The 15,660-nt window shown below is 39.6% G+C and overlaps 1 protein-coding gene across 1 annotated transcript; it reads right to left on the bottom strand.

Annotated features, from left to right (window-relative positions):
- Positions 1-5,551: 5,551 nt before the first annotated feature.
- On the bottom strand, positions 5,552-12,364 carry LOC582221 (deoxyhypusine hydroxylase). Its single transcript, XM_030996533.1, has 4 exons — positions 11,948-12,364; positions 10,445-10,521; positions 8,437-8,689; positions 5,552-7,600 (listed from the first exon to the last, which is right to left on the bottom strand). The coding sequence occupies exons 1-4, from the start codon at positions 12,222-12,224 to the stop codon at positions 7,260-7,262; spliced, it is 948 nt and encodes a 315-aa protein (XP_030852393.1). The 5' UTR covers positions 12,225-12,364; the 3' UTR covers positions 5,552-7,259.
- Positions 12,365-15,660: the final 3,296 nt, after the last annotated feature.

Below are 15,660 nucleotides of genomic sequence, written 5' to 3' on the forward strand. Positions count from 1 at the left end.
CGCCCCTTCCCCTCTCGTGTTTCATCTCCCCTATTTTAAAAAAATATTGTAAGACCGCCCCCATGACATCAATATGCCCCTCAACGACCCGACGCTATATACGCCATCCTATCCTAGCCACTGGTTGCATTTGACGTACTAATTCTGTGAACTTGGAAAGATCGCAGCTCCTCGTTTGGATGTTAACCATCATTATCTGTTGTCCCTAATCACGTGGATTATGTTTGACCTTTTACACTATTTTCATCTGGTCATGATTATATGGACATGTACACGTAATTATGTCCATCCGCATGTGTGTACGTGCTGTCCGGTGTCCATAACAGTTTAGGAGTAGTAGAAAAGAGGAGACTTAATTAAACAGAGATAGAAGATTAAGGAAGATGAAGGAGATGAAGGAGTAAACGAAAGAGAAGATGGATGAAATAAGAATGACTTCGAAGAGAATTATGTGTGAAAACATTGCCGTACAAGAAGATAAAAAATAGTAAAGTAGCAATAGTAATTACAACAGCACCAACACCAATGATAATCATGCTAATAGCAATGCTAATAGTAATCGTAATACGAAGAATAAGAAGATCAAGATCGAAGAAGAAGGAGACGAAGAAGAAGACAAAAAAGAGAAGAAGTCATATGACGAAAGAAAACAAAACATATCACAAATACGTGCACGAGGAATGCAAGAAAAACTAAATGTAAACCCGGAACTTTTCATAAACCTGACCTAGGATATACCAAACTTTAAACATGTGACCATTATTGTTTTTAAGATGAATAACGTTTCACACGAAACAGAATTGAACTGTGAACAGCAAAGACATCACGTATGCGGTATAATATTCTACAAGCAGTCATGTCCTCTGCTCCCCGAACATAAGGATGAATAACATTAGAAAACCTTATTATCGCCCGGGGTCCTAAACCTTACCTTTTAAACTCGAGTGACCGCTCCTTACTCCTACTCCTACTCCTAACCAAAGGGTCCAGATAGCTGGAAGAGAAATGCAGAAGGGAAGGGGTCCGCCGACATTGCTCGATCTTGAGTTATTCCGAAATACTGTGATGAATATATCCTTAGTTTAAAGGGAATTCCGTCCGCATCCTAACTTCAACCGATTTCAAAACTCCAATAAAGCTTCCTCCCACTTCCGCGAGAGTTGAATCCGTAAAAAACACAGTGTTTTGCGTTCGGACGTCTATAACGTTGCGGATCATAGGTCAAAACATATGTATAATGCTATGCAGTCCCTACGTTCTTTTGCTTCGGTCACTTTCGATCAAACTTCTTCCTCGAAAAGGGGTATCACTTTTTATCTTAATCACACCATTCCGATCCTCAATCATCTCTGATCGTAATCAAATCAACTCACTAATTTTAGCTAGAGATCCAGTCCCGCCTCGATTTAACCTCACCCAAATTCCCCGATATATCCGGCTATACGTCCAATGCGCATTTCCTACATATTCCAGAGCAATTCGGCACTGGTGTATATTTGCACATCGAGTGTACATAAAAAATACCTCCCATTGAACATAATGGAGTTGTGACGTGAAGGCTCTACAAAAAAAATATACCTATTGTTAAATTGCAGGACGGGGGCGAGGCCTCATTCTTTTGTTCGCACGGTATATGCCTCGCTTCACTTCAATGCCAATGCAAGGCAAGTCCTTTCAGACAGGACAGACATTTCCACAGCTAGAAACCATCATTGTGTAGTCTACCAATACAGACAGGACCGGTCATAAATAGTACGCGAGGCGGATGATGATCATGAAGTTGAGGGCCCGACTCCAGGCCCGACTGATGTTTAAGTTTATTTAGACCGGAGCATTCTGTCCAAAATGGACCATCCGTTGTTAATATCCATGTCATACCGCCGAGACCGACTCCAGACCGACAACACACTCAACCTACATTATTTAGAGTCGGGCTAGAGCGAATAGTACTTTTATTTTTTTAGGGGAAGGGGGTAATTTGTAAACGTATTCGATGGGACCTTTATCAATCAGAAATAGCTGGCACACGATCACACTTTCCAAAAATCAACTTTAGGGCAATTTCAATATAGCCTAAATGTATGTCCAAAAGAAATCATGTTCGGACCCGGGGGGGGGGGGGGGGGGGGGTACTCAGATTTGGTTTGGACGGGGGTGTGCCGCTGAATCCTCGAAGCCCCTACCCATTTATAAGGGTCATTTAGGGGGTCTCTTCTCGGAGTAAAGCCCATGCAAACACCCGAACATTTTGAAAGTTTTAAAAAACGGACCCATGTTTAGGGATATTTTTGTTAAAAATGGGACCCATGTTTAGGGATTTTTTTGTGAAAAAGTGACCCATTAGAGCGGCACACCCCCGTATCCCCCCATCCCCTGGTTAATATTATGTCCTTGTAGTGTTTGCAAATTTCAAAAGGTCACGTACAAGGCCATTGCAATTAAAAGTAGTTGCGATTGTATTATATTCACAAATGATCTACTAATGCTAATCACAAGGCCAATGAGAATGTAGAGAACACATATTTTAAAAATAAAAAGCTAGGCATAATAGCCTCATTCAAATATATTGTGCGGGGGCTCAAAAACGCACATAGAAACGACGAAGTATGACTATAAATATCTTGTCGAGTTAACTTCCGGGGCGCAAGATGAAAGACATATCCAGGACAGGATGAAGTCCCGCCCTCCCCCCCCCCCCCCCACTCCGGGGTCGGAATGACCGCATGCGTGTTACCAAAATGTCCGGTAAAGGGGTACTTTTCGTGCGACAAAGTCCGGCCCGAGAATTGTAAAAAAAGGGGTGTATTTGACATTTCACCCGGAGATTTCTTTAAAAAGGGGGTGTTTTTCTTTTTTTTCTCTCATCTCTTTGGACTCCTGAGAAATTATTCCGAATTTAGGGGGGTACATTGAGCATTTTTCCGTATTTAGGGGGGGGGGGGTCTCCAAGGCAGGAAAAGCCCGCGAAAAGCCCGCGATAGGGGGGGGGGGGGGTTCGGAAATGTTGGCAGTCCTCACATAGGGGGTGCTTTCAAAAAGTGGGAACGAGCATACGCGTACCCTAAATAACACTGAGTGGGGGGGGGGGGGGTGAAGTGCATGACGCCAAGGTCGTACCCGTAGGTCATCTTAATTTGGACGAAAATAAACCTTGGAAACGATGACGGACTTTGGCCAGTCGACTTCTTAGAGAAGATGAACGAGAAGTTGAGATCAGGGGCCAGTGACATTAAATTGACTTCAATCAATCGCAAAAACTCTACTGTATCTCCAATTTACCTGCTCTTAATGGTATCTATCTGTAATAATCGCAAATTACTCTTTGTTGTAAAGTTACGATTGATAGAAAAAGATACGATTGATTTGAAGGATATACGATTAAGTGTAACTTTCTATGATAGAAAGTTACAATTTGATGAAATTTTGAGGAAAAGTCAACCAAAATTCGTTCATTTGAAAAGATATACTGTTGTTACCAAAACCCCAATCGCGTTGTCTTCTCTCATCCCAAGATCTCGTCAGATCTTTGTGTCCGAGAAAATAAATTTGACGAGATGGGACGAGATTTTGAAATCTTGTATTTTGCCATTCGTGGCAATCAAGTCGATTAGACGAGATTATACAGAGAATTTCGAGATGAAGATGAGCTTCTGCACTTTTAGAGATCGCTGAATATTGTGGTTGAGATCTGTCCTCTGATCTGCTGTAATGCCGCCCCCTACGCTCTCATCAATGTATCTATTCATCAATTCACCATGTTCATCTATTATTCCATATTATAATCAATCTCACCATCATTTAATGTATTCTTTAAGCAATGATTCATTTTCACACGGATAAGAAATTAGCCCCAAAACACCATGCTGATATCATTTGTTTTAGATTTTACACCCTTCAAAATATCCAGGAAATCCCAGAAAAATGAAACCCGAAAATAGACAATTGTTGGAAGGAACTATGATTTTTAATGTGAGCTGTATAACAGTAATTTCTTGCTTTTCATAAAGCAGAAGTAATATTCAATTGTCTTGAAACTTCGATAAAATGAATCCACACACGCTTCACTGAGCAACATTGTTTTGAAAATGGCATGTCAAATTCTATTTGTCCAGTATTTGGTCGGTCGAGCTCTGAAAACGTTAGGATCACAAGGAAACATGACCGAGCCTAGAAACAACAGGGAGAGAGAGGAGCGAGAGAGAGAGAGAGAGAGAGAAGGAGAGAGGAGGAGGAGGGGGGGGGGTGGGAGGTGAATAGCAAGAACAAAAATTGTGATGGGAAGTTTGCTTACTCCCAATTGGCCAAAAGTGTTGAAGAATTGTGACGTAATATGCAAACTAAGTTCTTGATAGGTTGAAGGCAAATTTCACTATACCTATGCGGTGTAGACTAATGCTCAAAATTAGTGTTTTGTAGACTGTATCCTCTATTTTTGATGTTGTTTATCTAATATCTTATATTCTATACTAAGCTTAACAAAGTACCTTGTATTAGCATTTGTGACTTAATATTAAACTCTGATTCACTCTCATTGACTTCTCTTCATTTATCTCCATTACAATAATCTTCTTAACTCGCTCCCTTTGCTCCCCCTTTCCACTCTCTCTCTCTCTCTCCCCCCTCATATCCTTAGTTCTGGAAGAGGTGAATAAATGTTTCCTGAGCTTTATTATCCATTATATTGTTATTTGGAAAAGTATTGCATACCGGTAAGCAATATATGCTACGGTCACAAAGGTTCATACGAACGATAATTTCGTACGAATCTCCGTTTTTCCATTGTCTTCCCGAATTTCCATTGTCTGAAAATCGTTCGTATGGCGTTCGTATGGCGTTCGTACGGCGTTCGTAGCAGTTCGTAATGGCATTTGTGACCGAGGCTTTACACATGAAAAGGATTGCTTTTTGATATCCCCTAAGGTTCCAATACGATTAATGGTAGTAAGGATTAACAATTTTGGACCTTTGAAACTATAATGTATGTTTGGTCCTTCATTTGTTTGAAATAGTATTCATTCTGTAATTTTAAACAAGATGGTATTATATTCATTATGATTTGGATGATTTCAAACCGTCACGAAACACAAATTCACAATATTTTTTGTTACGAATCATATGTATATTCATATTTTAAAAATATGTCAATGTTGCGCACGCGCGGCCGAGTTGGGTTGGTGAATGGGAGGTAAATTAAAGCACCCAGTATGAGTAAAATGTTGTTATTTTCCTTGATTTTACTGTTATTTGATTTTCTTGTGTTACTGTGACGTGCTAGAGTTGATCATTTCAACAAATGATGTAGAAATCATTTTGTCATAACAACATTATTGACCATTCCCAATATCTAACATGTTTCTTTTACAATGCTACTGCATGATCAGAACTGTATCTTCTCTTTTATGTGTTTGGAACCAGACAGGCTTTTACACAGAGTTAACAACCTTTTGAGTCTAAACACACAATATGCCACCATGTTTACAATCGTATCATATGGTATGTTGTTACCATTTGAGCTGACCAACAAAAAAAACTACATGTACAAGTATTAATCTTTGAGTTTGAGTAGGAATAATCATTTATTATACACATCATGATGGCATGGTATCATGGTTCAGTGGTCCATTCACTTGACACTCAATCCCAGGGTTTAGGGTGAGAATCCCAGGCCGACACTAACATCCTTTGGCAATGCATTTATCCTCTTTTGCCTCTCTTCACCCAGGTAAACATGCATAACTGGACAATGCTGGGGGTACCGATAATAATAATTGTAGGGCCCTCAGGAAGAACAGCACTGGTGCTGATGAGGCTTCCCTGGATAAACAAAATCATAATTATTAACATTTTATAATTAAAAAAGGAGACATTACTTGATTTGGCAGTTTTAAACCAATGGTTGATTTGCAATAGTAAAAGCAAAGTAGGCTTAAAATCATAACTTTAATTCAATGTTTTATCTTACTTAGGTATATTTGGAGTGAGAAATTTATTCCACCACACCATCTACTGCAATTCTTATATTTGGATTTCAGAAGATTTCATTTAGAAGATTCACTGACTATTATAGTATGATTTATTTCCAAATAGATGTGAAATTAATAAATATCAAATGCATTCTACATGTACTTCATATACTGACAATTCAATCTAAAAGTATGTGAAATTTTCAACTAAAACCCCCATCTTCAGCCATAACTTTTCATGATGTACCGGTAAGTAAAATCCAAGTTCATTTGAAGGCATCACGTCAGTAATCATTTAACATTAGTAAATAAAATAAGAGGGGCAAGAATTTGTTTCCCTAAACCATTCACCATTGCTTTGGGTTAGTCCAAGAATACTATTATCCTTCAGTATTCTTAAGACATCTGCAGAAGATTATATATCTTATTCATTACTAATTTGCATCATTACAAGGAAAATACAGAAGTTTCAGTTTGGCAACTTCAATGAATGTCTGAATCACTGCTCCTCTTTCTTGATATTACAATCAGCTATACATGCACTTATACTCTAATGTTTCCCTGATCCTCAATCTCTCCTAAGATTTCATTATAAACCCAAAAAAGACATTTCTTTTACTAAATTCATGAAACATGACCACACAATGTGAGATGTATAATCATCAGAACAGGAGTTGGCCGTACACAATATTTCCTACATAAAATTGGAGCTGAATCATCACCAAACTGCGCCTGTGGAGAGATCCAAACTATGGATCATGTTATTGATGATTGACCTATCTACAAATCCCCTCACGGTGCTTCCGGACTTCGTGATCTCGATGATGAGACAATCAGTTGGCTTAATAAGGATCTTCCTATCTAGATGATGTACTCCTTGATATTCTTTGCACGAACGAACGAACGAACGAACGAACGGTGTGTTTGAAACAAAATTCTCCTACAACTAAAATTGATATTTTCAAGACTTGGGTTAAAAGTAGCAGTATTCCCATATTTTCCATATGGAAACTTTGTCAGACATAACTGGCAAATATAATTAAATGAACAAATAATTTCTGAAATTTGTTTACATGATAAAAGATTTTTTTACTATTCATCTCATTTAAAAGTGGAACAGAGTTCGACTGTTTTACAAAACCTCTTCTGCACTGTGAATAAAATAACATATACGGTGAAACATTGCTGTAGTATAAACTTTTATAACAAGATTCTACTGCATGATGTATGGAAGTTGAGCACTAAAAATGGAATAAACAAGAAGCTGTTAATGTTCATGTTCATGACTTTTAATCATCATGACTTCACAAGTCCTTCCTTAGCATCACCTTGCATCTTTCCTAGAGCGTTGGCATACTGGAAATCGTTACTGTTCTCATACTCGCACATGTCCAGGGCAATGATACAGCTCTCTCTCACTACCCTTGCCTCGTCCTTCACGTAGCCTTGGAGTGTCTCCAAGCACTTCTCGGCAGCGATGGAGCCGAGGGCTTCGGCACACTCGTGCCTGACCATGGGGTCTTCCGATACCTTGGCTAGTTGCTCCTGGAGCTGAGGGATGCTGGCCTCGTGCTGCATCTGTCCTAGGACGTAGGCTATCTCGTGACGGAAGAGGGCGCTGTCCGTGCACTTCAGTCCTGAAATATGAAGAAGAAAAAAGGGATTCCATTGGTCTATATCTACACATTGATAGTAGCAGTGTAGTAGTAGTGGTTATTTTACCTGACTGCTAAGAAAGCATAAATGTTTGTTAGTAATAGTAAGCAACTAGACGGCAGAAGGCTTTAGGTCCTCCCTGATGGACCTGGTAATAAGGATTAATACCTTACCAAAGAGCACTAGAGCATCGCCTTGGTTTCACACCCGGGTCACCGGATTACGAGACCACTGCTCTACCGACTGAGCTATCACGCCTCTCTGATGAACAATGCTTGTTAAGTGCCCTGTCTGTTGGCACTCCATCTACTTTAGTCCCTGGTGATTTGTAATGCATTTGCAATTGATATGCTGTCTTTGTCCGATTCTCTATCAATATTTCCAGTTGATATCATTTTTGTTACTGACTCTTCTCTTCTCACTTTGTGGCCTTGAAATGAAAAGATCTTTACATTGTTTAGACTGCCTAGATGATAACGAAGAAGAAGAACAACAACAACAAGAACAACAAGAACAACAACAACAACAACAACAACAAGAACAAGAACAAGAAGAACAAGAACAAGAAGAACAAGAACAAGAAGAACAAGAAGAACAAGAAGAAGAACAAGAAGAACAAGAACAAGAAGAAGAAGAACAAGAAGAACAAGAACAAGAAGAACAAGAAGAACAAGAATAAGAACAAGAAGAACAAGAAGAACAAGAAGAAGAACAAGAAGAAGAACAAGGAGAAGAACAAGAAGAAGAACAAGAAGAAGAACAAGAAGAAGAAGAAGTAGAAGAACAAGAAGAAGAAGAAGAAGACCACACCACTAACCTTCGGCTATGGCAAGAACAGACTCCTCTGTGTTGAGGTTCCTCAAGGCAAACATGGCCCTGTATCTTCCAAACAGAGGTTGCCCTTGGTCCAGGAGGATCTGTCTCAGTTCAGCCACACTGGTCTCTACAGCAGGGGGAGCAGGGTCTACGGAGCTGAACGGGTTCGGTCTTAGACGCGATGCTTCCTCTACCTTCTGCTGACTTGCCAGCCACTCGAGGCGCTGGAGTGCAAGCTGACAGGTTTCGGATATCTAAGACAAACACAAAATGTAAACAAAAATAATATAAAAATCATACAAAATTTAAAGAGAAGGTTGAGTTCTGGGAAGAGGTCAAAAGTAATTTGTGAGCGTTATCATTGTTATTATGCAAATGTGGTCCCTGAAAAGCATGGCTATTCAAATGCCTTAATATTCTAAATATGGTATCTAACAGCATAAAAAATGGAACAGATTTTTATGCCGCATATTCTTGTAGTCCCATATACGTATTTCTGTGTACAGTGCTAGTAACTTTTCCTAGAATGGGCCAAATTTGTTATCATTTTGATGTTTCCAGAACCTTCCAATACAGACCAATTACTTATATGCTTGATGATCAATCTTTTCTGATCGATTCCACACCGTTTCTTTCACAATGCAATCGCATGACTAGAACTCAACTTAATCTTAAGTCCAACTTAAAGGGATCCGGTAACTTTGTCATAGATTCTGTAATAAAATTCTGGATTTAGCTCATGAAGCAATGATAATTATAAACCTTTAGCTCAGTCAGAAACCCCATGACTTTTACAAGCCGATCGCCCGTCTGATTATCAAGATATTTATGATTGGAATTACAAATTTTGAAAACCGTTCGCCCGACGGTTTTCATAACACTACAGTCTATTGGGGAAAACGACTATTGGGGGTAAAACCAGTCACTCAAATTTTTTTACTTTTTTGAGGCACTTCTTAATCATTTTGAAGCGCAATTTTTTTAGGGCTTCAATATTACACCATATCACAGACACTGAAAACACATAGGGCCGTGTATCTCAGATTTAACATTGTTAAACGATCCCTTTAAAGTTGATCTTAGTCTTTGTGAAACACTCCCCAGAGCTAGTAACTCCCTTTGAGCCCTTTTTCCTTTACAAAGTGATCAAAATATTAATCTTACATATTTATGCAGAAGAGAACATACCGTACTTGTAAAATAATCCAAAGCCAAGTTTGCAAAAATGGATTTATATAACCAAACCCAGCACTGTGATATCGCATCCACAATACCATTTGGTTTTACCTTTACAGCAAAATACTGGAAGAATGCTGAGGCAGCAGTCGAGCTTCCAGGGCTATCTTCTTTTACTCTAGCTTAATACTTCTCATAATATACAAGTCAGGGAGGCAGAGGGGCAAGAGGTAGCATTTTGACTGATGTAAAGAAATTAACATGAGTATTGGGAGACAAAGTGCTGTTCCTTCCAGCAAAGATCAAGCCTGGGTTTGAAGGCGTCTATAGTGGGAACCTCAACGACTACTTCAGGCAGAGAGTTCCAGTCATCATCAATCCCTCTGTGACTAAATGGGTCCTTCCTTACATTTGTCCTACACCTCGGCTTTGCAAGCTTGAACCTATGCCCTCTCGTTGTTGTGTCTGCTAGTTTTAGTGAACAAATCAGATACGAGACCAAAAACAGAGTCCAAACTCTAATCCATCCCAGGAATTAATAAAGCACCAATATCTAGTTGCCTAATAAAAAACGCTGATGAGACTGAAAAACTACCCAAAATATCTGTTCATGATTCTAACTGGGAAAGACAAAAAAGCAGTGACTAATTGTAAGCAATCTGAAATAGGTACGGTATGTCTTTAATAAAGGGGATATTAAAAACTGGTGACAAGAGTGAAGGATTTGGGGAAGTGTAATGCTGATTCTGGACTAATTCTGCAAAATTTGGAAATGGGAGCTAACAGAGCATAAGGTCATGCACTGCCCTCACGTCTGGCACCTCTGTTCTTACCTCTTGGACAGGATGATGTTCGTACTTCTTCAGAACCTCAATAGAACTGGGTAGTCCTATTGCACCAAGAGCCTCTCCTGTGGACAGAAATCATATAACATCCCGTTCATTAGAGTGCCATAATATGTTTATACTTTTAGTGCAACATGAAAAGTTGAATATTAATCACTCTGTACTCTACAGCATTGAATGAAATGATGACCCCGCCCCCCTCCCCTTTACAGATCTTAAGTTAGTTGTGTTAAAGAAATACAAAGATCAGCAAGGCGACCCTTTGAGCGTGAAAGAGAAAAGCGCAAGAAAACTATTCTCCTCACTTTCAGAATGATTTAACAAATATCCTAACTCCTAACTTCACCAATGGGCCCAATGTACATAGCCATGGCATAGGGTCAATGAAATTGTCTTCAAGCAATTATTGCTTTTAACTTCTTAAGTGTATTAATTTTTTCACATATTTTGTGCCATTTACAAACATAGCTCAAGTCAAGTCTTAGATCCAGATACTAGTACCAAACTTTGCTAGACAAGTTCTGTTGAGTAAATGTAAAGCCAAGGAGTTGAAGGACAACGTACGTAACTATGTACTGTAAGGCACTAAGTACTAGTACATGTAAGTAAGGCCAAAACGGCAAAAGAAAAGGGTAGGCCTATGGTAGACTGAAAACTTCAGTCTCTCTAATCGTCGGTTGTTCCACTGAGACTACGTCTGGCTCCACTAGACCTCCGATTATAGAGACTGAAGTATGGCCTATCGGGACTGTACGGGACTGTACGAAACAAATGGTTCAGTTCGACCGGACCGCGATAAATGAGATATGCAAGGAGATTTTCACTCTTTACATCCTCATAACTGCTGCAATTATAATAAAAATTCTGTATAATGCGCTGTATGAGTGTTATCCAGCGCATTATACAGAAGCAGCACATTTACGAAGTGCCAGTCAGAGGTCATCACCATTGTGTAGAGATCGTGAATTCACACGGTACACGTGAAAAGGGAGCTGAGCTGTATCGGTCTGGTAAGAAAATTGCTTTTATTTTATTATTTTTACCTCCGATTTTTAAATTCAGGAGGTAATTAGGACTACAATTACAACAAAATTTATCAAACTCAAAGCCACTGTCCAATATTGGTCTGGTGCGGGAAAGTGTGATTTTGGACACATTTTGGTTGTTGTTTACCTACCTCTCCGTGGGACCCTATGGGTGCCGTTTAAGGCTCCCTCGAATACTATCATAAAAAACATTTCGAGGGAGCCCTTAAGGCTAGTTTTTCCCAATCCCGAAATATCTGAAAAAATAATAATCCTCCACTCTAGCCCAAATGCTGTACACACAATGTCACTGATTAGTGCAGCGCAGCGCTGCCGTAGCCCACATCCACACCGCAACTGAAAGCCAGAACAGGGGGGCTGTGATTGAAGCCTTGATGGGCTCTAGCCCCTGGCCCTGGTCGGCTGTTGTCGGCGGGCGCAGGGCTACCAATTCCATTCTACTCACCGGCTTCATGCCTGACAATTGTCTCCTGCGTATCATCTTCTAGTACACTTATCAGCAAAGGAATCGCTCTTTCATCTTGCATTTGTCCGAGACAGTAGGCACTTTCGTGTTTCAGCAATGCAGACGGATCAGAAAAAGACTTTCCAATGCAAGAAATCGCATTCTCTCCTCCCAAGTTACGCAACGTGAAAAGAGCACGGAATCTTTCGGCGAGTTGTTTGTTTTGATCATTCAGAATATCCCCTATTTTCCTCACTGATTCCACATCCCTATCCATCTTAACAGTTAAGAATGCAAAAATCAAGTAAAATCTGCCGAATTTATAAATGTATATAACGTTTATCAGCGAGGAAATTCCTAGATTGGAGTCACTGCACTGCACGTCCAGCTGAATATCGTGTTACATTGCGTAATTACAATTTCGTACACATGTTGCTTAAGCTGAAATAATCAACTAACTTTAAAAAAATGAAAAGGTAACGTGCAGTTATGCATTGCCTGTATAGTAATTCTTTAATGATTCGTCACTATAATAAAGATGATTGACTACCGGATATTTGGACGAGGATCGGTAACTGGCACGGGTGAAATAACGTTACATTTTCGCCTTAGTATCGTTTCCCGCCCCTCGTTCCCTTTGCAGAGTCTCCCGTTTGGTGGGGGGGGGGGGGGGGGGGGGGGGTCTCTCTGCTTGGTCGTAAAACCAGGGGGCGGGCCGCCGCGTCACAAAACTTGTCATTGAGTGACAAATGGCAGTTTTCATTTGTTATAAGCTACTGAAATCCTTGCTTCTGATTGGTTATCAGCAGATTTGTCACTGATGTTTGTCATTTGTCATTGAAAAAAAGGCTTTGTGAAACGGGTCCCATGATTGCAGCCCTACCCCCGGGGGAAAAAGATAATCGAAAACATAATTTCGTCGCGAAAATGTTTGATCTCCTACTCTGCCTTTATAAACTAATTTGTTAGTGGGGAGCCCTTATATAGTCTGCCCATTCCCCGCCGAAAGTGGCAGGCACAAATATCAAAACTAAAAATGCAATAATTTCCTATCAACCATTTTCAAAATTTAAACCCAAAAGGGCAAGGAGAATGTAATTTATTTGTTTGTGTAATTGAATTTGTTTTGTTTTGTACTGTTTGGCATGGCAGTCTGCAGTCCCCCCCCCCCCGTATATACTTGGAACCAGGGGTGTCGATTTGTTGGGGGGGGGGGGGGGGTGGGGGGTGATAGGTGCCAAAATATTTTCGGCAATGGATCAAAGCAACCAAGAGGTAGAAGCGTGTGGCAGGTTGCACCCCGCCCCCCCCCCCCACTCAGTGTTATTTAGGGTACGCATATGCGTGTTCCCTCGTTTTGAAAACACCCCCTAAGTCCGGTGTGTAAAGTCAATTTTGTGTATGTACGAGCCGGACTTTGGTGCATGAAACGTACCCCTTTACACGCATGCGGTCATTTCGACCCCGGAGTGGGGGGGGGGGGGGGGGTTGCACCCCTCCCTTCCAAGTTATTAACTTTTTCAAGTCACCCTAAATAAAGATAACATTTCAGAGAATAGAAGAGTGGTAATAAAATTAATCACATGCTCAATGTTAGTACTGACTCTGGCCTGCAGTGTAGGCCTACCAGACTGATATCATCTACTTTCGAAAGAAATTTAGACATGACCCCCAAAAAAATCTAATGGTGAGGGATATCAACTTGTGAAAGTATTATGCTACCATTATGCTCGGGGCGAATTAGCCCCCGAAATGCCCAAAAGAGCCCCCGACAGTGAAGAGCCCCCAAATTTTGCATAGAGTTCAATGCAAAACAAATTTAAAAATGTTATTTTCATGGAAGCAAGCTTGAAAAGTACCCCCCGAAATGTTTGAAGTAATTTTTTCCCTGCCAGGAAAGGTTCATGTAGACAGAAAATTCGTTATTTCCTGGTGATAGAAACATATATTTTATGAATATTGATGTCTCCAAACAACATTCATCGTGAAAAACCCATTCCATATAATAACCATCAACTACTGTCATCGGGCTCTCATCATTAATTTTTCTCTTCCTTCCCCCCCCCCCCCCCCCCCGGGATCGACACCCATGCTTGGAACTGTTTGGAATTTACACTCGGGGACTCGATTCGACGAGTAGTATGTTTAAATCATAATACATGTACAATACATTTCATAGTTTATACAAAAATAGGTAAGAGTCTGGATATTTGCCTCAATTAAACACTTTACATAAAACTAATGATACTCCTTTTCACTTGTTCTTTCTGCAAATCGAAATATTTTAATAATAGAACACTATAATCTGTGCATGATTATAGTGATATGTATTTACGAATAACACAAAATACTTTTAAATAGGCAGGATCACGAGGTAGATTAAAAACGTCTAGGATGATATGATAGAGGCATTTCATGGTGACAATGTTTTCTACCAATATGCGATGATCGAGAGCGCTAAATAGTAAATACCCGGGCTAAATATCAATTTCCTGTTCCTGATACTAGTATACAGAGCATGAGTGACGGCATGCAACAATCATGAACAATCTTCCTAGTTTTTTAACCAAGGAAGTGCAAAAGCTTATATAGATAGTGTGTAGTTTTGTTAGACATGTCTCGGAGGAAAACAAAAATGTATTATAGCCGTCTAGTCAGAACCTTATTTAAGCGGGTAGTCAGAATCCTGCATTGGAGTTCATTTGTCTAAACCTCAAAAATCTGTCGGCTTATGGCTGTTATCAATCTTAATATACATATTGTTGAAAACATTTACCCTCAGCGAGATAAAACCCATTCAGGCTTTTATTTTCTCTTTTTTGATAGAGAGGTTCCAGAGATCACTTCTTTTTGAACAACCTTCAAATTGGTAGCCCAATTTTTTTTTTGAGATTCCCATATTTACTGCTTGTTAAAATCGGCTGAATTTGGCGAACATACACAATCGCACATTCTTCCTACGGTGTCGTCAAAAAAAGAAGAAGAAGAAGGAAAACACGGGAGGGGGCACGGGATGGATAGTGCCCCAGTGAGGCCTTCCAAATTTGTAACATTCATACTACTAACGGGGCTAAATTGATTAAATATGAATAAGGTTCCCATTAAAGAATTGATCCCTCATTATGAAATTAGGGTTATTATCACGAGGATCCCGAATGCAATATCATAAAAGATAATCATGTTCACAATCTTCTTGTCCCAGAAAACAGTATAGGCTATATTTTTTTGTTTTGTTTAGCATTTTTCTCATGACATATGGACCCATCTAAAATGTTTTTATAGTGATATTTTTGAGAATAGAACAAATCGACACAAGCACATACAAATTTCGACAAGGGTCTACCAGTATGTATTGAAGGCATTTTTTTTTTTTTTTTTTTTTTTTTTTGGGGGGGGGGGGGGGCCATACCAGAAGTCTGTGTAAGAAGAATCCCCCATATGCTTATCTAATACGAATCTCTGCCAAGTCCTCATTAATGATTCTTTTTAATTATACAGCTATTATGAATCATACAAATTAATTTCATCTATAGTCAGGAAAATAATGTCCATTCCTAGACAGATACTAATATTGAATATCACTACCCAATACCATTGACATGTAGAATCTCTCCTTAATACGAGGCTGTATAAGGTGTGTAAATTGATATGCCATATGGTGTAGAGGTACACGGAAACGCCTTATACCATATATGTACACAAATATCCAATAA

Source organism: Strongylocentrotus purpuratus, unplaced genomic scaffold, assembly GCF_000002235.5.
Source record: "Strongylocentrotus purpuratus isolate Spur 01 unplaced genomic scaffold, Spur_5.0 spur5_scaffold_3, whole genome shotgun sequence".
NCBI classification, from domain to species: Eukaryota; Metazoa; Echinodermata; class Echinoidea; order Camarodonta; family Strongylocentrotidae; genus Strongylocentrotus; species Strongylocentrotus purpuratus.

Excerpts from the sequence above, each read along its gene's own strand:
- LOC582221 (XM_030996533.1), bottom strand. The coding sequence starts at position 12,224 with ATGGATAGGGATGTGGAATCAGTGAGGAAAATAGGGGATATTCTGAAT. Across the intron at positions 8,690-10,444 it reads AACATCATCCTGTCCAAGAG|ATATCCGAAACCTGTCAGCT; the intron begins GTAAGAACAGAG and ends TGTTTGTCTTAG. Across the intron at positions 7,601-8,436 it reads TGTTCTTGCCATAGCCGAAG|GACTGAAGTGCACGGACAGC; the intron begins GTTAGTGGTGTG and ends TTCATATTTCAG.